At 42.1% G+C, this 22,536-nt stretch overlaps 1 protein-coding gene across 1 annotated transcript in view; it reads right to left on the bottom strand.

Annotated features, from left to right (window-relative positions):
* The window catches only part of LOC124712377, a 395,369-nt gene that overhangs the window by 208,613 nt on the left and 164,220 nt on the right, over positions 1-22,536 (bottom strand). The window contains exon 3 of the mRNA XM_047242672.1: positions 1,782-1,966. Within this exon, the coding sequence (XP_047098628.1) occupies positions 1,782-1,966 (185 nt within the window). The remainder of the gene's footprint in view (positions 1-1,781; positions 1,967-22,536) is intronic.

Here is a 22,536-nt window from a genome sequence, read left to right as displayed (position 1 = left end):
AAAGAGCAAGCTATAATTCCAAAGCACTAATTAGTAATGCAAATGCCCGTACCAGGAGAGTGCGGTGCCGAAGCAAAACTGGATTCTGAAAGAATGTAAGGAAGCCATTTGTTCGGATGATTCTTGTTTCACATTGTTTCCAGCTTCCGGTCGGCTTTACGTCCAATGAATGAGAAATGGTGGGGATTTCGGTGACGATTTGGGTGAACGTTTCGGCTGACAGCTACATGCCATGGTGCAATGTTCGTTACCAAATGGGCATGCTGCATTGCAGGACGACAACGTCCCTGTCAACACAGCTCACATCGTGCAGTGCAGGTTTGATCAGCACGTGGGTGAATTATCGCATCTCCCCCGCCCAACATAGTAATAAAGTTAGAACAATTGGAGATATGAGTCCACAAAATCAAAGAACCAGAATCTATGTTAAATGAACAAACAGATTTTGCAAGCCACAGTTATTTCACTAATTTTAAAGACCTATTCTAAAGTTATTTCCTTCTTGTGGCACTTTAATAGCTATATCTTTAGCACTACGAATAAATTTATCTTTGATAACACGATGTCCATAAACATCTGTGAAATGTTTACAAGCATGTGTGTGCAAACTTGCCTCTTGAATGAAGTCGCATGGACGAAGACGACGGAGAAAAGAATGTTGGCTGGTGCTAAAACTTTAAAAACGCTTTTCTTGTATTGTGTTGTAAGTTTATACTGTTCATCTTTTCCACTATTTCACATATATTTTCCGCGTTCGACTTATGAAATTCATAACCTCACATTAAACCTTTCCGTGACATGAATATGCATTTCACCTCATTCAAGAGAAGAAATAAAGCATGTGTTAAAACAAATTACACCTGATGATGAACCCACAGGGACCGAAATGCATCTTGAAGTTAACAAAACACGAAAAGTGGTGACTGATGGCGTTTTTTAATTCATACCTCCAGTGTATAATAATCGTGTCTCAATATTATTGAGCCTTTGTGGACTGCTTTGGAAAGGAGGGTTCATGATCGCTATACACCTCCACCATCATTACCCGGACTCGACACAATTTTGCAAAAATAATGGTTTAATATTAAACTTCCTGGAAGATTAAAACTGTGTGTCGGACCGAGACTCGAACTCGGGACCTTTGCCTTTCTCGGGAAAGTGCTCAACCAACTGAGCTACCCAAACACGACTCACGCCCCGTCCTCACAGCTTTACATCAGCCAGTATCTCGTCTCCTACCTTCCAAACTTTACAGAAGCTCTCCTGCGAACCTTGCAGAACTAGCACTCCTGAAAGAAAGGATATTGTGGAGATATGGCTTAGCCACAGCCTGGGGGATGTTTCCAGAGTGAGATTTTCACTCTGCAGCGGAGTGTAAAGTTTGGAAGGTAGGAGACGAGGTACTGGCAGAAGTACAGCCGTGAGTCGTGCATTGGTAGCTCAGTTGGTAGAGCACTTGCCCGCGAAAGGCACAGGTCCCGAGTTCGAGTCGCGGTCCGGTACACAGTTTTAATCTGCCAGGAAGTTTCATATCAGCGCACTCTCCGCTGCAGAGTGAAAATCTCATTTTAGAATGGTTTAATATTACCTCGAAAAACATGCAGGACCTTTAGTTGCCCATTCCGAGGGAAGTGGAAACTGTTTTGAAAGCTAACGATTTTCCTGAACGTGTTGCGAGTTTTGGTGTTTCTATATTCTGGTCGACCCCTTTACGTCCCAATAGCAGTGAAAGGTTTACGCTGCTGTAACAATGCGTGCTTTCGCGCCGGGCGCCGCCTCACCTGGCTGCACGAGCCGGACGTCGAGGATCTTGTCGACCTGGCTGTTGTAGGCCGTGATGTGGAAGACGCACTCGGGCGAGTCCTGGATGCACGTGATGTTGACAGGCACCAGGTCCTCGCTCACCTGTTGCCACTTGACGGTGCCGGCGCCGCTGGCGCTCACGTGGAATACTTCGGCCCACAGCCTGCGAACAGACGAATACAGTCCACTCAACTCATAATATTCACCACAAACTCCAATCAGGCTTCCAAAAACATAGCACCACATCTGCATTAATGAACATGGTGGACGACATCTAACGTGTCATGGACAGACGTGAAGATATACACTATTGGCCATTAAAATTGCTACACCAAGAAGAAATGCAGATGATAAACGGGTATTCATTGGACAAATATATTACACTAGAACTATCATGTGATTAAATTTTCACGCAATTTGGGTGCATAGAGCCTGAGAAATTAGTACCCAGAACAACCACCTCTGGCCCTAATAACGGCCTCGGCAGTGAGTCCAACACAGCTTGGATGGCGTGTACAGGTACAGTTGTCCATGCAGCTTCAACACTATACCACAGTTCGTCAAGAGTAGTGACTGGCGTATTGTGACGAGCCAGTTGCTCGGCCACCATTGGCCAGACGTTTTCAATTGGTGAGAGATCTGGAGAATGTGCTGGCCAGGGCAGCAGTCGAACATTTTCTATATCCAGAAAGGCCTGTATAGGACCTGCAACATGCGGTCGTGCATTATCCTGCTGAAATGTAGGGTTTCGCAGGGATCGAATGAAGGGTAGAGCCAGGGGTCGTAACACATCTGAAATATAACGTCCACTGTTCAGTGTGCCGTCAATGCGAACAAGAGGTGACCGGGACGTGTAACCAATGGCACCCCATACCATCACGCCGGGTGATACGCCAGTATGGCGATGAAGAATACACGCTTCCAATGTGCGTTCACCGCGATATCGCCAAACACGGATGCGACTATCATGATGCTGTAAACAGAACCTGGATTCATACGAAAAAATGACGTTTTGCCATTCGTGCACCCAGTTTTGTCGTTGAGTATACCATCGCAGGAGCTCCTGTCTGTGATGCAGCGTCAAGGGTAACCGCAGCCATGGTCTCCGAGCTGATAGTCCATGCTGCTGCAAACGTCGTCGAACTGTTCGTGCAGATGGTTGTCGTCTTGCAAACGTCCCCATCTGCTGACTCAGGGATTGAGACGTGGCTGCACGATCCGTTACAGCCATGCGGATAAGATGCCTGTCATCTCGACTGCTAGTGATACGAGGCCGTTGGGATCCAGCACGGCGTTCCGTATTACCCTCCTGAACGCACCGATTCCATAGTCTGCTAACAGTCATTGGATCTCGACCATCACGAGCAGCAATGTCGCGATACGATAAACCGCAATCGCGATAGGCTACAATCCGACCTTTATCAAAGTCGGAAACGTGATTGTACGCATTTCTCCTCCTTACAGGAAGCATCACAACAACGTTTCACCAGGCAACGCCAGTCAACTGCTGTTTGTGTATGAGAAATCAGTTGGAAGCTTTCCTCATGTCAGCACGTTGTAGGTGTTGCCATCGGCGCCAACCTTGTGTGAATGCTCTGAAAAGCTAATCATTTGCACATCACAGCATCTTCTTCCTGTCGGTTAAATTTCGAGTCTGTAGTACGTCATCTTCGTGGTGTAGCAATTTTAATGGACAGTAGTGTAATTGCACCATTGCTTGAGTTCAGAAATACTTTCGATACTACCGATTTCTATATGTTACTTAATAAAATACGTGAATTTCTAAAGTAGTACAACACTGCGGCTCGAAAGGTGATCGTACCTCGAAAATAGACGGCAAAGAGTCGTCTATACGTCAGAGAAATCCTAAAGAGGAAAATAATTCTCTCTGGAGTCCCCTAGGATTAAATCTTTGGCCCATTGTTTTTCTGATTGTACAGGAGAGACAGAATCAGGAATGATTATGTGAGTAGAGACCTGCAGGTGACATTGACTACAGAGGAGAGGAGAGTGCTTTGAGACTGAAGTGGTTCGGTCATGTGAAGCGAATGCACCCGACTCGAACTCCACGCCAGTATTTGGAGATGGAGGTACCAGGAAGAAGACCAACTCAGCGGCTTAGAAAGAGATGGACAGACCAGGTTAAGGAAGATCTCAAGAAGAGAGTAGTAACATGGGGTGTAGTGCCGAGGGAAAAGCTATACCGGGAAAGAAATCAATGGAGGCATATCGTTCATAAAGTTCCTACCCGGCTCGCCGGAAGGAAATCCTGATGATGATTATGACTGAGTACCAGTGATATTTCACTCACGCTTCGCTCCTGTAACTATCTAATGCTGCTGGTATCTAGTTCTATCTGATCACCAGCCCGAAGAGCATTGCCGCTGCCTTATGACAGTGTATGAATGAATGACGGTGTTTTTTCAATATCACGATGGATATAAAACTTGGATCTTAAACCAAACGGGTAAAAAGCTACAGATCATCCTCATATCACACCTAAAGCCGCTAAGAAGACATTCTTGTTAAACATTTTCCCCAATACTTCGGAAATGCATGCGGTTGTCGTTTCACGAAACAGAAAGAGACTTCAGCACAATGTTGGAAGAACAAATCCTGCAGCATTAACTCTCCCTCCTGTCTACATGAAATTCAAAAATTCGGAAAAATATTTCAGCCTCAAATTTAAAAAAAATATAATCCAGTCTTTAGCCCTGATAAATCTTTACTACTGTGCTGTAATACAACAAGGCACAAACAATAGAAACTCCAAACGACTCGAATTCGCAATGAATGATTTTAAACGATATATGTGCAATGTTCGAATGGTTGATCACATCAGTTCTTCCCATAATAATATTACATGCGATCCGGTAGACGAAGTGAACACTATGTAATGGACATGTGTCTCGACAATACCGAATACATACGATGCAAAATTGAGACGTTGCTTTTATAGCCCTAATTGCGAGTCGGTATTACATTGCCGTAACATATAAGTGCCGTAGGGACAATGTCTGCCGTTTCGTCGATTTAGAATTTGATGTTCCTGACATGTGATATGACATGCAATGTGACTAATTACCATACGATAGTAATGAATAATTTGGAAGTAAGCTCAGAATAATGGCTTTAGACCCGACATTGCAATAGTCTCCAAAGCGAAGTAAACGGAGAATGAAATGGCGAAAGTCTTATCATTCGTACATTTATGTCACATACAAGCTATAATTGAATAAAGGGAGAAAAAGTTTTATATTCGAAATCGAGAGATTCGAGAATATTATTTCCATCCATCGTGGTCTGATTTCAAGCACGAATACGTATTGTTAAAAGCGTAATAACGGCTGAAATCTCCTGCACAGATGCAGGCAGATCATCAAAGCTCACATTTCAAAAAGGACTCTGTCAGAGAGAGACAGAGACAGAGGTGAGAGGGTTGGGGGTAGGCTCGATGCCAAGAAGAACTGGAAAGCATCCACTTTTCACCTGAAATAAAACCTATAAACTAATAAAAATCTGATGTCCACCGGAGATGCTGATCTCTGTGGGGCTGTACTGTGATTCCTAGAGCAAGTTCCTACTTGGGGCAGCTAAACACTTTCCATTCGGCACACTGCTTCACTACATGAAAGTTTTATATTTCTGTAGTGGTAACCCTAATTAAACACACACTAATTAGATTGGAAAAGTTTTTTGCGTGTTTCTAACCACATGCCACGACAAAGGTAATGGTGCTTGAGGCCACGGAAATGGCGTATAGCGAGTCGGAGTGGGTCGCAACTGTGAGAGAGATGTAGGGCAATGTTAAGATAGTACACGAAGGTGGTAAGCAGTGCTTATCCAGCTCGCTGAATGTAAACTCCAGGAGCCGTGTACATGCGACAGAGTAGCTCTGAAGTGGATGATTCAGTTGAGCTGTACCAAAGTTCATCCACTGAAACATATGACTAATAGCTCTGGAATGTCGCCGCTTAATATCTTCTGTATTTTGATATACCAGACAAAAGGTCATCGATTGCTCCTTACCGAGGTATTTTATTTTATCTGATTTCTTGCCCCATCTTTACAAGTGTTTTAGCTCCAAAGGCATTCGAGTTCATCTGAATTGCATACTGATCTTTCCCATTACCGATCCTCAATATTACCCTGTCGTCGTTTCTGCATCCGATTATAGCCCAAATCTCGAATCACACTCTTCAAAATTCTTAGTCTTCCTGCAGTGAGATTCTCATGTATTGTCACACCTGACATTCCGAGTTTCTTCATCGCTCTGAAGATCTGACACGTTTTTCTGTACAAATCAAACTTCACTAGGTTTTTAAGATCCTGACGTCTTTCGCCCCATTCTATGAATTCTGTGTCAGTAAGTGTCATCTGCAGGCCTAGCTTCTCTTCATCCGTATTCTCTCTGCTGTTCTCAGGAATCCCGAACAGCCTGAGATTGTTTCATCTCTGGTACTGCTCGAGATCGTCAGATTTCACGATCGTCTTCTATTCGAGTAATGGTGCGCTATCACCAGTTCCTTCCAGTGTTTTGTTCAGAGCAAGGACCTCGCTCGCATCCCTCTGCAAAATTTCCTGTACTCTGGGTGTCATTGCTGCAGTGACAGCTTCAGTAAGGGTCTGTACAGCTAGTTCGAAGGGAGCTGCGACGTCGGAGATGCCGGGCGGTGCGGTCGACTCGACAACAGCGCTGTCTCCGGAATCGCCACTGGCCACGCTGTGTGTTATATGACGGTAATCGATTTGAAATGCAGTTCCAGGTTACAGACTTTCGGAATCAATTACTGTTATGACACTAGGTACTCGCCACAAGATTCTCCTAATATGTGGAACTGCCTAACTGCTTAACAACACCTCCAAAATTTACGCCAAGTTGGGAGCCAAACTGAAGCCCATCACTCACTCGCCGCCACCTTGCTTAGTAGTTAAAGGTACCTGACAGCTGTGGACTAAGTGAACCTTACTTCTGACCACCTACACCCCTTCATTATGTCTTCCCCGACGGCATCACCTATCAAGCAGAATAACTATTCGTATCAGAAGACCAAATGATCCGAGTGCGACTAGTGGTAATTTCGCAACTCAGTATTTTTCTGAGCACAGAGGTGTTAAATCAGTTTTATTATGAAGTTTTTCACAATCCGCAAAGTTGGGGCACGACATGCTACAGTTAATTAATGATAGTTGCAGCAGCTTGCATCACTGTGAATGCATAAAATACGGATAATAAATGTATCTGTTCAGGGCCGTCTGTTAGAAACGTCTCTTATGTTAAATATCATCACGCGAATTGTAAGTTACTAATATTGTGCAAAGGCTCTCTATGCACTGTTCCGATCAGTGAGGGAAGTCATAGCTTTCTGCATCTACATACATACCCTGGAAGCCACCCTATGGTGCATGACGGATGTACCATAACTAATCATTCCCTTCGAGGGAAAAACAAAACGGCAGTCTATATGCCTTGCCGGCCCCTGTGGCCGAACGGTTCTAGGCGCTTCAGTCTGGAACCGCGCTGCTGCTACGGTCGCAGGTTCGAATCCTGTCTCGGGCATAGATTTGTGTGGTGTCCTTAGGTTAGTTAGGTTTAAATCTAAGTCTAGGGGACTGATGACGTCAGATGTTAAGTCCCATAGTGCTCAGAGCCATTTGAACGATTTGACTCTATATTCATGCATTCAACGTGTAATTACTCTTCTCTTCCGTCCTTAGCCGAAATTTGCTTCGCCCGCAGTAGACACGTTCTGTAGAGTCATCTTCAAATGCCGGTTCTCTAAACTTTCTCAGTAGTGATCCACGTAAAGAACGTGGTCTTCCGTCCAGGATTCCTGTTTAAGTTCACGAAGGTTTTCAGTAACACTTGTATGTTGATCGCTTATAATAGTAAGAAATCTTGGGGTTCGCCTTTGAATTGTTTCAACGTCTTCCTTTAATCCGACGTGGTGGGGATCCCAAACGCTTGAGTACTACTGAAGAATGGATCGCACCAGTGATCTCCTAAGCACCTCCCATTAAACTGAATCCGACCGCTCGCCTTCCCTACTATCGCCCTTATGTGGTCATCCCATTTCAAATCGCCTTGCAGCTTTAAGCCTAGTTATTTAATACCTTTGATTGTATCAACCAGCAGACTACCAGTGCTGCGTTCGAGAGTCCAGGGATTCTTTTCTCTACTCATCTGCTTTAAATTATATTTCACTATATTTAGAGTTACCTTCCATTAAACTTTTCTTAAATCATCTTGTATTCTCCTACCGTCACACAATGTCGACACCTTCCCGTACACCGCACCGATATCAACAAAGAGCCGTAGACCACTGATCTTCAGTTCATTTCTGTATACACGGTGTCCAAGGAGGTATGGCCAATATTCAGATATATGATACGGACGATCATTCGAAGCAAAAATGTCTAACAAACATGGTCTCTGAAACGCCTATGCTATGAGCACTTGTTCATTTTCGCTACTGTGAAGCACGTCTTTTCCACTGAACAAGTGCTCATAGCTCTTAAACTAAGCATTTTAGACGCCCTGTTCGCCAAACAATTTGTTTCTTGTTTTGGTCCATATTACATCCTCTCAAAATACGAAAAGCCAAAAGTTTACAGTAAGAGACATTTGTTTCACAGTATCGAAGACGAAGAAGTGCGCATAGTTCTTAAGGGGAAGCTCTGATCTATAATGAAGAAAAATATGATTTTTTTGTATAATTTGCAGCTCTGAAGTATGTGATTTTACCTGCAAAGAGATTTTGATTGTGAAAGTATTTTAGAAGTTACAGCGTGTTGAATGGAACCGTGCGCCGATTGATATATAGACAGCTGGGGATGCTATATAAATTAGTTCATGAACAGATTCGACCAGTATACGAACTGATGTCCAATGAAGATTTGCTTAAAAGATGAACCTGTGCCAATACGCTGGATGAAAACGAGTGCTTCTACGTGAGCTTTGGAAATTGGCAGTGGGTTCAAATGGCTCTGAGCACTATGGGACTTAACTTCTGAGGTCTTCAGTCCCCTAGAACTTAGAACTATTTAAACCTAACTAACCTAAGGACATCACACACATCCATGCCCGAGGCACGATTCGAACCTGCGACCGTTGCGGTCGCGCGGTTCCAGACTGTAGCGCCTAGAACAACTCGGCCACTCCGGCCGGCCTGGTAGTGGGGGAAAAGCTTTGGATAGTAGTATATACAGTCGCAGGTATATTGAACGGAAGTTATTCGTCTATTCTGAAGGTCATGAACGTGTTAATATTTTCATAGGGTCGAAAAGCAAAAACTTTGCGAAGTTATTTGGCAGGAAAGGTGTGGTCGCTGCGGAGCAAGGTATTTCTCGGATTGTTAAAAGAGGTCTCATGGAAAAAAAACTAAAATACAGCACTAAATCCAGAACCACAGCATCTTAGAGGTAGAAGACTGATGCCTCTATGATCCTTGGATCGCAGATTAAACCTACGATTTAAAATAGCTTAGGAGTTTAAACACGTTTTTCCCAAACAAAATCTCTGTGCGAAGTGCTCTTGACCCTCATCAGATTACGGGATTCATTTCATTTTGTTTACAATGAAAGATAATTAAATTCAGTGGGCCTTAGCGAGAGGTGTTTTACATTAGAAATTTAAATAAACATTTGAACTTAGAAAAACATGCCACTAAAGTGACATGTTTTTCAAACAGCTGCCATTTTTAAGGTATTTTTCAAAACCCCATCGTGATGGTCCCAAAAATTCAATCTATTAAAGAAATTTCTATTTTTATAGGTTTCGGAAATAGCCACGAATCTGTACAACGCTTCGCGCTTTGACAAGAACCGTAGGTGCCATTTTTAATTTGCTGTGAGATAAATTATTTTTCGTACACGAATGTATGCATAATAAAGTGCTAAAACCCCCATTTTAATAGAAAAAAATCCTTGTATGAAAAACAATTCTATACTTAACACGTTTTTTGCGCCTCTCGATCATAACCTCCTCTTAGGTATACATTTCAGAACCCATGTTTACTAGACATTTTTGCTTCGAAAGATCGTTTTTGTCATATACCTGAATGTTAACGGCACCTCCTGGGACAGCCTCTGTAGAAAATAAGAATGATCTGGTCCTATCATACTTCCCTGTCGCACTCTTGATGATACTCTTGTCTTTTATGAACACTGACCGTCAAGGACAACGTACTCGGTTCTATTGCGGAAGCGGTTTTGAAGCCACTCACATACCTGGAAACGTAATTCATATGCTCGGACTTTCATTAACATTCTGCAGTGGGGCATCATGCCAAATGCCTTCAGAAAATCTAGGAGTATGGACTCTGCCTGTCCCCCTCTATCCATGGTTCGCAAGATATCTATGATTGTATAGTGAAAGCATATTTGCACAGTGTACTTGGAGTGCAGAGCCCTGTTGACGAATCAAGTTCGAGATCGTTTGGCCATGCAACTGGGCACAAAAACGTACTCGTTCGCTGAGCCTGGACCATGCTGTACGCGGATTGATCACAGCTAACGTTGTTCTGTTTGTTAAGTTCCCATGCTTCTGTCGTAGAGATAAACAGCTGTACATTTTCAGCTGTAAATTTTTAACTTCTTACTGAGCTACCGATTTCGATGTTACATCACATAGTTATCAGCCCCCTGTATAAAGAACAACATAATCAAGTGCAGTAATCACCAGTAATGAAGAGTGGAATTATCTGGCTAACGAACAATAGTTTGGAACAGATAGATATGCATAAAATGTGTATAAGAATCAGTTAACATAATACGGAGGTTAACAAACAACCAACGCCAAACTTAAATTTATGAAAGCTATTTCACCAATGTGGATTTAAGACTTAACAATTGTAAAGTGGAATATATATAAAATAATTAAAAGGAAGAGATTACAAGTATACATCGTACCCAAGTAATAGAAAAACCTATAGAATAACAAGAACCATCATATATCAGTTGGAAGTTAACAGACGGTAAATGGGTAAATGACAATCTTAAATAATATAAGGAGTTTCGTCTCTGTAATAATAAAATGATTTGCAATGGCCAGTCAGCGGTAACTGTAATGAGCTTCCAGTATGTAAAAAACCGAAGAAACCTGTGAAAGATGAATAGGTTCATAGAATATCCATTAAGTGACTAAACCATTTGTGGGCAGATAGTGGCTAATCAAGTTAAAATTGTTTGTACATGAAGCGACTAATCCATGAGTTGAGAATGACACCATTACATAACATTAATTAGGAGAGAAGTAGGAAAATGAAGTATATAAACAGAATAGAAGTGTAAACTAAGAAGAAGAAAGCAAATATGATCACACAAGTTAAAGGGAAATCTAAAATGTCCGAAAAATGTCGAAAACAAGACAACTATGAAGTAGGAAAAGTACCTACCACAGATGATGTCCTATGTAAAAAGTTGTACAACGTCTTCTGTGTAGATTCATGACCAAATAAGTATAGAAATCAATAGTATAACGAAAAGCAATATGTAAGACTGTAAATCGGTAAATATCGGGTAAAACTCTATAATGACTTATATTTGTATATACAGAGAAATATCGCGAAGGACAATGTAAGACAATAGTCATATGAGACGTGAACCGAGCGAATAAAGATTATTTAAAACAAATATATAAATATCATGCTGTACGGATCACTAAGAGTAAAAATCGAAAAGATTACCGTGAAACGCTTAAGTATTTCATTGTGTAAAATGCAGTAGATGTAACAATCTATATGATGAGATGGATCTTCGAAAGACTAAACAGAGTATGTCATGTTGTTGAAAATCTAAAAAACCTGCAAAAGACTCACAACATAATACAACTAAAATACATGAAATACTAATAATGTAAAAAGCATGAGTCAAAAGACAGGTGAAATTAAAAGAGAAATGACAAATATAGCACTGTGGTAACGTGGCAGAAATTAGCCATATAAGTACGCAGTGAGTGGTCTAGATTAAAGGAATAGTGATTAGTAGGAACAATGAAAAACGTGAAATCAATTAGAAAAATATCTATGAGTAGAAAGATCCTTAAATTCGTCAAAAATATTAAAGTGAGCGCAGATACATTTCTCCATAGTTATATAATCAATTTGATTAACATGAAATGAAAGAAGAATATGTTGCTTGAATGAAACGGCGTACTTGAAATGTATTAAAAATATAAATTAACTAACCGCCTATGTGAAGGATAACAACGTAATATAGTGGGGGTAACAGTGTAGAAATACATATTGGATGAAGTCTCTTACATGATTTTACCTATTTATCCTTTACATGGTCCTTGGGTATTTTTACGTAGTGGAAGCTCATTACATTTACCTCTAATAAACTGTTGCAGATTGTTGTATCACTTCAGGGATGAAATGCCACACATTGGTTGAGACTGTCATTTACCATCCGCTAACTTCCAAGTGTGAGGTGATTCTTGTTGTTGTATACCTTGCCTTGAGTACAATGAATGGATTCCATTTTAATATTACTAATTCTTACATCCACATTGGTGAGACACCGTTCTGAAAGTAAATTTTGGCAGTGATTGTCTGTTAATCTCCCTATTACTTTAACTGATTCTTACATACCCATTCGTCGGTAGTATTTCCTTGTGCCAAATCACTGTCCATTCATCAGGTAATTCTTCTCTTCGTTATTGTTTATAGTTGCACTTGATTTGTTTTTGATTATACAAGGGGCTGATGATAATGCGGTGTAACATTGAACCGGTAGCGCAATAAAGAGTTGAAAATTTACTGGTGAAGGTGTACTGCTATTTACTTCAAATTGAGCAGCCGATGTCCCAACCACCATCTTCTACAAAGATGTACATACCAGTGCTTCTATCTTATGTTTTGCTAAGACAGCCCCTATTAAGTCGCAACATTCAGGAATTTATAGTGTGAGCGTTGCCTGTTAGCGTGTTTTGGCCAAATCTTTTATTACATAATGCAGGTGTGTTACTTTGTGGCCAAGGTTAGAGCTGTCGTTCCGATCGTGGCTTGCGCAAGGATCAGTTTCGGTCTGTTAGTAACCATTCGTGGGTATAGACCGTGGTTCACGTTATTCTCCCACTCGTCTAATAACACCAAGTGAATTTGACAATACATGGAGTTATTTTGTTCTGATTTTGATAATATGTGGTTTTGTATTCCGACGTGGTACTCGGGAGGACATATGTACATTTTCACTGAATTTTCATGCTTGTTTACTGAATAATAACAAGAATTCATTTTAGTTTTGTTTCATTGTTTCATCCTAAAGTTATTTATAAAATATTATGATTTTCATGCCGGATTCCCATGTACTCGTTTATCCCTTACGTACGTTCGTACATGATGCCAGCACAATTTACTAAATACGTTCTGCCTTCAGCGGAACTGCTATCACGTAAACAGCCGTTGGCAGATAATGTTTTCCTTGTTTCTCAAACATCTTAATGCCAACATAAACTAGCCTTGAAGTGCAGAAAACTTTGAGACTCGTGCTGCAGTTCTGAATACACTGATAATCGCTTTTGGGATTTCAGTTTTAATTAATACAAAATGCATTGTACATCTGTGTCTCACACGGTTTCTCTGTAAGAGAGAACATACCAGATTTTTTCCGGTTGTGCTAGAATGATTGAATGCCTTGGTCGTAGTTTTACATTACTAAAAACCGTGTAAACGATCCATTTATATTTTCCATTGTGCTATGCAAGTTTTGCCTACTACCGAATACAACATTTGCAACAGTCAGATCGCGCTTTTTATCAATTTTTTTTAACAAGATGATGTTTTCAGGCCATTAATAATGAGGTTATGCCATATATGCAGTCAGGTTAAGGTCAAGCTAGTGATAAGCGGCTTTCAGTGTTCTGCCGCTAATTTCAAAGCGCTCATCTCAAGATGATAACCACGGCCGTAGGCGGTGGTGTTGAGCAAACTGTGTGGTCCTCGTGGTTGCTTAAGAGCCGCCAACGTGTGGAAATCTTGCCTCACGTGGAACAGCTGAGACACTAGGCAAATTCATACACTAAGCACACCTTTCCTAATTTTCTGGTTAACAATTCATTTAACGAAAGTACATTTCTTAAATGTTAGAGCCAGCTTTCTAATTGTTACCACCAATTTTACGTGTCACTCAGTTCCAGATTTTCAGTACCATTAATCCTAAAAGTGACTAACTCATAAAGACGTATTTAATAAGTATTGTATTTTTATGTGTAAATATCTGTTTTCTTCGATTACAAAGTGCCCTAAGACTTATTAATGTACGTAAACGCACTCGATATCGGTTATGTATAGTCTTTCCCTGCAACTGTTGTTATGTGCGTGTCCCCCCTTTCTTTTCTTTCCTTTGAGTTTCTATTGTGTATATGAATTTCTAATGACCTTAATTTACAAAACTTGTTCAATATAACACTGTCTCTTTACGAAATGTGTGTACTTTTTAGTGTTTGGCTTTAGATAGTCTGGCTTTATCCAGTCAGGATGTAGTAGGGTTTTTCTCATTGCTGTAAGGTCAAGACAGCACAGACTATTTTAATAAGGCAGCTACTCGATGAAAGTAGAATTTATTTACATACCGGTATCTTCCATATACGAATCGGTTATTTTTAAAGCCCCGTAAGTGAGTCTTTTTAGCTATTCTGTTCTCTCTGACAGGATGAAAGCTGAAAGATAGGTACATCTTTTTGAGTAAAAACCGTGCAAGTGTGGTGTATTCGATAGTCATGAGAAGATCGCAAATATTGGCTTTGGTTTTGAAACTCCGTAAGTCGCTTACTTGCGACGTTTCTCAGTGTAATAATGTTTCATTACTGGATTGTATTGTCGGCGTCAGCTGTCGGCAACACGAATTTCGCTAATCGCCTAAGGACCTGTTAAAATACCTAGATTTTTTAATTACTGCCCTATTTGTAGCATCCCACGATAAAAATTGGCTCGAGGTTAGGTGAGAAAGTATCACCAACCATTTTGCTTATTCAAGAGATCATTTTGGTGTATCTACGGCAATTATTATAACTCATGCGATGTGGCTTGCACAAACTATGAAACATATATTAAGATTATGGGTCAAGGGGCAAGGGATTCTATAGTGATTTCTTTAGTAATGAAACAAATTTCTCCATCTCAAAAATTCTGTCTGAATTTTAGCGTTGCATTTGTGAAAAAACATTCTGGAGACCTCCATTTTTTGTGATACCTAAACGTATCATATGTTGACATCTGTTTAAAGTACCACCCATGTTTCCTGCTCACTTTTGAATCCCGTGGTGTGGGTAATGCACACTACAAAAGAGATATCTGCCCATCTAAACAAGAACAACAGGAGTTACACATAATTGCGTTAGTTTCTGAATAGTAACTGAACAACTTCTCAACGAATGCAACTGAAAGATCGCTTTGATCTGATTAGAAGCTACACTGCTCGTTAAGAGTTGTTGGAGGTACAGGCTCAGTACTCAGTCTGTCACAGCAAGTAACCCTTCCATAGGGAAAGTCCATATCTGCTACACTACGATGTTGTGGCTCCGGCTGGCATGTGCTACACTCTGATGACTAGAAGCCGTTGAACGTCGATATCGGAATCGTAAACTTGAAGACTGATGAGCGAGCGTCTTATAAAGCCATCCGGCGGAGGAATGGTGGGTAGTCGATCGGAGGCGAGCTAGTGCCGGCGACAGCAGCACTGTATCCAGTCGATCTGGTGCCACCAAATACTACAGCGGCTGCCGCAGGCGTTATGAGCTGTGATTGAGATATAGGCGCCTTGGTGTGGCGGCAACCCGCGGTACTCAGCTGTATGATTGGTGGCAGGAAGCTAAGGTGCTAGTCATGGATACCTCATCCCTCTTTCCCACGGAGGAGATGGCAAAACCATCCAGCCGTGTGGTAGGTGGCTGTGATGTAGGCGACACCCGTTGAGACAGTACACGCTTTCTTTGATGAGATCAGTTTGCATATGATTTCAAAGTGATTCAACAACTATCATGAAAAGTATCCAATAAAAGATAATTTCCTAGACGCTAAACGCTTTAATACGTGGAATGCTAATAGCTAATACAAGGCATTTGTTTTCTTAGCCAGTTTCGATTGAAAAATGCGTAATTCGTTGTTGAACATTGTGGAATGTTCCCGCTTCAGCTCCCATAGTTACATGAAGTTCCAATAGATGGCGGCGCTATACGTAGCCTTAAAGTGGCGTCTGTAACGCATGTGCGTTTCAAGCAGAGCTGTCATCGACTTTCTTTTGGTGGAAAACCAGAACATCGCAGATAGTCATAGGCGCTTGCAGAATGTCTACGTATACCCGAACTAAGGACGGTGAGTCGTTGCGCGAGGCGTCTGTTGTCAACACAACAAGATCGCGCAAACCTGTCCGATCTCCCGCGTATGGCCCCACTGTACACAGCTGAGACTTCTGCAATGGTGAAACGCACGGACACTCTCATTCGAGATATTCGATCAAACTCCTCACTGTTTAACTGAACTTCTCTGCTGGCAGTGCCGACAAACTTGCCCTCCAATTGGGGTACTCATAGGTTTGTGCCATCTGGATTCCTCATCGTGTAACAGACGGCCATAAAGAGCAACGAAGGGCCATCTGTGCAGATCTGCTTGCGTGTTACGAGGCTAATCGTGACAATTTTTATCGAACATCGTCACAGGTGATGAAACAGGGGCTCATCACTTCGAACCAGAAATAAACCAGTGGTCCATGGAATGATGCCACACCATCTCTCCTCTGCAGAAAAGGTTCAAAGCAGTACACTCAGCAGGTAAAGTCATGACAACGGTTTTCTGGGAGTCTGAAAGGGTTATTCTGCTCGGTGTCCTCCCTCATGGTGCAATGAGCAACTCTGAAGATTACTTTGATCCCCTCAGGAAATTGAGAAAACGACTTCACCGTGTTCGTCGCCACAAAAACACAAACGGACTTCTCCTTTTCCATGACGACGCAAGGTCTCACATAAATCTGCGCACACGAGAGGAGCTTACAAAACTTCATTAGACTGTTCTTCTTAATCGATTCAACAGCCCGGATTTTGCACTTTTCGATTTCCATCAGTTTGGCGGAATGAAGAGTGCGCTGTCCGAGCAGTACGTGGATGATGGGATGTACTGATGTAATAAGTCGTTGGCTCCGACGTCGACCACTAGAGTAGTCCTCCCAACAAGGTACTGAACGGAAATTACGTTGAAAAATGGGGTCTGTAGCCAAAAGAGTGGGAGGTTGTCTTGAAATCCTTACTAAAATAACCTGCTTTCAGAGAAAAAATGTTGCAGTACTTAAGAACGCCTGTCGTATTTTATAAAAGCGTTACAATTTCTACGCTGTTACTACACAAGATTGTTAATAATTTAAATGAGGTGAGATTGTCTTAATTGTGTAGCTAATTTTTACGTCTCAAGAAAAATATCCGTAATTACTGCAATAATTGCGCAGGTCAATATGAAACGTTGCCGGTTACGTAAAGGAGTTGAAAGTTAATATTGACGTACTGTATGAAATACTGAAAAAAAAACAGGTGTGCGTGAATTTTCCTCCAGCGTTATTCGTTACAAATGTGAACAAGGAGGGATGTGAATCACCTGAAATGTAACGACACACCGTACTGAGTTCTGAAAGTTAGAGATTTTGTACATTTTGGTAGCCCTCATCAATTGTGTATTACGTAAGGCTCCCTGCTGGTTTTCCGGCGCTGGTAATTGAAACAGGAAAGAAGCACAAAGTTAGTTCATGACCGTGGCTAACGGACGAGGGTGATCGGCTCGGAATGGATATGTTATAGTAGTATTCCAGGGCTGCATGTTAATGTTGGTGTGAAGTTAGGTTCCACTGTAGTCAACGATATTGATGAGTTTTAAAACAAGCAATTTCATTCTCTGTAAACACAAATTAATGACAATTAACTTCAAGAGGGGTCATAAATAAAGTATCAATCATCATGAGACGCTCTGATGACACGTATACTGCCTGACAAGAAAACTGAAGCCCTCAGAAAGCAATGCCAATGTGATTTCGTACGCTTACACACCATTTGCAGGGTCGTAAGTGATTAGAATGTATATGTGACAGGTAAGACCGCCAACACAGTTAATTAGTGCTATTTGGGTCTGGTACTGTTACCACACCCGGTATGATATATAAGGGACGTGAACAGCGTCATGCATTGAGTTATCACTATGAGGAACACGTATATGCCACGTACGCAGGCAACATTTTTAGCATGCGACAGAGCTTGACAAGGGCCTCGTTGAGGATATCCATTTGCCTGGCTGATAAATCGTGTAGTCTCCAGATACGTGGGGCCGACTTTGGCCTGTAGGGGAGCAAAGGAAAAGACGTACCGTACGTCAAGGTTCCAGTCGACTACTTGTGACCACCACAAGGGAGGATCACTGTATTGTTCACCAACCACATCTTAACTGCTTCAAGAATGCGCTTCCCACACAGGACAAGTAATGGAAGCCCTGCAACCTTCTGTGTCATTCCGCATTTGTGACTAATTGTAGCAGCCGGACTAGGGAATTACCATCCAGCGCGTGGGCTGCCGTTAACACCACAACACAAACGGCTGCGTGTGGAGTGGTGCTGTGTCCGGGAAGGATGGTGTGCTGACGAATTGCGTCACATCGCACTCGGCAATGAATCGCGATTTTGCACGACCCCAGATGACCGTCGTCGGCGGGTATGGCCGCTCCCTGGGGAATCCGTTCCTCCATTGTTTCGGAGACGCACAACGGTGTTACTACTGCCATAATTAACCTTCAGGTGATGGCTGATACTGACAGACTATGATGTCACAACTGTATGTCACGGACATCCTGCATTCCCATGCGGTATCTCTCATGCAACAGCATCGTGGTGCCATTCTTCAACAGTGCATTGCGTCTCTCTGAACAATCTGTGTTATGTTGAGGTACTCCCGCGCGTAAGTGAGATCCCAGAATATGTCCAAGATAGAAAATGTGTGAGGCCAGCTCAGAAGCCAAATCTATCCCAGTGGTATTATCCAGGATATGAAGGACCAGTTACAGCAGTCCCAATAATAAAATACCAACAGCAGTTATTTTGGATTTATATGTTAGGCAATCAGTTTCGACATTACATTATGTCATCTTCAGGCCTGCGTATATCGAGAAATCCTCGTGTTAGAAAGCAGTTGACAGGGCTGCATTGGTTTCTAACACGAGGGTTTCTCGATATACACAGGCCTTAAGATGACATAATGTAATGTCGAAACTGGTTGCCTAGTAAATAAAACCAAAATTACGGCTGTTGGTATTTTATTATTGGAAATGGACTAGCTGGAGTCCCGCCCTCTAGTCATAGGATGGAGTTAAACTTAGTTACAATAGTTGTTGGCCACCTTGCTTCAGATGGATATACAACGCGCTTATGACACCCTTCCCATTCGGATCAGCACACGCATCGGATAAGAGAGGGTGCAGTGACACACTGATAAGTGGGTTCATATTGCCAGGTGTTTTGAAAATTTTATTCAACTTTGTAATCACTGAAAGAAAAGCATATACCCTGTCAATCCATGAAGTTCCATTTCGTTTTCTCCTCCCATTCTGGATGGTTCACTTTTTTTTCTTCAGATAGTGTACGTCTAACATTACAATCGAAGATCCAGGGCAATCTAAGGATTACTGATGCTGTAAACGCGAACACTGACGTTATTTTCACTCGTGTAATTGTCACACGACTCCCGTTTGTATTCACTATTAAATTCACTTTCTCGGTAACAATTGTTATTACGGCTATCGTTGATGGCCTGCCCGCAGCGAAGGCAACACGCTCAACCGCAGCCTTTCGATCACCACCACTGGGATCTGCTTCATGAGTGGTACTAAACTGACATTAGTGATACAGCGCTCTACGCGCTTCGACTCGATAATACAAACCCACGCATGCTCGTATCGTACGTCAATAAACAAGTAATGACTCTGGGTAAGGAATCACGGTTCTTCTACAATTCCTGTGTACTCAGTAAGACGTATAAAATTTATGTCCTTAACAAGTCTCTGCTTTCGTGTTTAAATGTTCACAAAAGTTAATGCAGTTGGACCCGATTAGAATATCGACTATGGAAATGGAGAGAGCTCTGAAGTGACATATGACGCACTCTGATATTCGGAATCAGAAGAAATCATGGATGTGATATATACAATCCGTGTGTTGGTGATTTGCAGGATAGTGCGGCAGGTTTATACGCGAGGTTGTGTGCAAGTACCGCCAATCAAATGGTTCAAATGGCTCTGAGCACTATGGGACTCAACATCTGAGGTCATCAGTCCCCTAGAATTTAGAACTACTTAAACCTAACTAACCTAAGGACATCACACACATACATGCCCGAGGCAGGATTCGAACCTGTGACCGTAGTGGTCGCGCGGTTCCAGGCTGTAGCGCCTAGAACCGCTCGGCCACTCCGGTCGGCTACGGCCAATCGTTGCTGCACTTATGCCTGGTGGCCGCAATGGGCAACTGCCCTCGAGTGCAACCAATAGTTCCGTACGCTGGAGACATTGAATTAAGAACCTCATAACAAGAGCCCTGACGAAGGCATAGACTGCACGGGAAATCCATAGCGTTGAAGAGTAATCCTAGTATTTACGGCTAAGCTGATTCCCGCAATTTCAGTAGTTCAGACGTGGCTGTGTCTAAGACACGCACATCTCGCCAGATGCAATCCTAAATATATTCATTCGAATTTGAAGAAGATAACCTAGCGATAGTGATTATTTTGGATTTGGGACAGGGGAAGGCGACAGCGACGCAGAACTGATGTTGCGCTCGGTGATGGAAACTAGACATTAACTCGTTACACAGGATCAGATTTCCACCGTGAACCAGTTCCGCGAGTATCTCTGACGGGTCTGACCCGCCGATTTCAGGCCCGTCGTCTCCTACTGTCGTCCAGCCCCCCCCCCCCCTTCCCCGACCACGTCAGTTCTAGGCCGAATCGGTAATTCCCAGAACAGCGGGTAACGGTGTGAAGGTCGTCTCCACTAACACACGGGCGGCGACTGCAGGTGCCGGCCGGGGTGGCCGAGCGGTTCTAGGCGCTACATTCTGAAACCGCGTGACCGCTACGGTCGCAGGTTCGAATCCTGCCTCGAGCATGGGTGTGTGCGATGTCCTTAGGTTGGTTAGGTGTAAGTAGTTCTAAGTTCAAGGGGACTGATGAAATCAGAAGTTAAGTCCCATAGTGCTCAGAGCCATTTTTTGACTGCAGGTATTCAAGAATCCACCGGAAATGTCCGTCACCAGCCGCTAAAATTCGTTCGTGTGTGCCCAACTATAAGAAAGATTGAGACAAGTTTATAGGATTTGTCGACCTACAAAAAGCGTTCGACAAAATAAAATTGTGAATGAAGTTCGAAATTTTCAAGAAACAGCTGTAAGCTGTAGGTAATGACGGGTAATATACAAAATGTGCAATAACAAAGAGGGAAAATCGCTGTTCATTTTATAGATAGAAGAAGCTATGACGGAAATGAAAGACTGGTTCAGGAGTGGGATGCATATTCAGCGTGAAAGGATTTGCTGATGATATTGCTATCCGCAGTGAAAGTGAGGGAGAACTAGAGGGCCCTATGAATACAATGACAGTTTAACAAGCATATGCTATATACTGGGAATAAATCGAAGAAAGAGAAAGTTAATGAGGAGCAGCAGAAATGGGATTTGTGAGAAACTTAACATCAGAATTATGGAGTACGAAGCAGACGCAACGAAGAATTCTGCTACATTGAAAGTAAAATAACATATGACAGACAATGTAAGGAGAAAATAGAAAGCATACTAGCAAAGAGGGTATTCCTGGCCACAAGATGTCCACTGATATCAAACATTGGCCTTAATTTGAGGAAACATATTTTTTGAGAGTGTACGTTTAGAGGACAGATTGTATGGAAATGAATAAAGGAAAAGTGGGAAAATACAAAATCAACAGAATTGAAGAGTTTAAGATGTGGGGTTATGGAAGTACGATGGTGAGTCAAATGAAAACCTTAAATTTGTAATAACGAATCGAAATTTCCCGCCGTTAACCTGTAAGTTGCAGAGTGTATACGTGGACAAGGAAAAAAATTTCCCGGATTTTTCCCGGATTTCCCAGTTAAAAATACACTTTCTCCCGGGTGAAAATACACTTTTTCCATGTTAAGTGACAATATGCTCTTCCTCAGCACCGTAAAACTCATCAATTCTTTGAATGTTTATGTTTTTATATACCGACGTTTTGAAAGACGTTCGACGGGCAGCAACATGTACGCTGCATATTTTCGTATTACGAAGGTATAAATTTGAATTCCACCAAACACCGCACGTCACTTTCGGAAGCATTGAAATCGAGATTGCGAGGCGCTTTTGTAAGCCAGTCAAAGCTCATTGACACGTGATCTCGCCAGCTGATGACATCATAGGACACGTGATGTAGTAAGCCAATAGCAAGATCACTCTTAAGTAGCGCGAACACACAAAGAAGAAAAGTTAATGGTTTAAATTAATATACATAGCATTCACATATAATATTGTTCTCTAAGATTAATCTAAGCTTAATAAGCTGGAAGAGAAGCCAAGCTTCCACATATAATGTTGATCTTTTTTGCGCGTGTTACACTTTAAGATACATCACACAAATGTGCGAATAAAATTTTTAATAACGACGTAATTGTTTGATCTTCTGGCAGCGAAATTCTTCCAAATGGTCGTCCTCAAAGAGCT

Source organism: Schistocerca piceifrons, chromosome 8 (assembly GCF_021461385.2).
Source record: "Schistocerca piceifrons isolate TAMUIC-IGC-003096 chromosome 8, iqSchPice1.1, whole genome shotgun sequence".
Classification (NCBI taxonomy): domain Eukaryota; kingdom Metazoa; phylum Arthropoda; class Insecta; order Orthoptera; family Acrididae; genus Schistocerca; species Schistocerca piceifrons.
The sequence above is the reverse complement of the archived record's forward strand: the minus strand, read 5'-3'. Positions and strand labels throughout refer to the sequence as shown.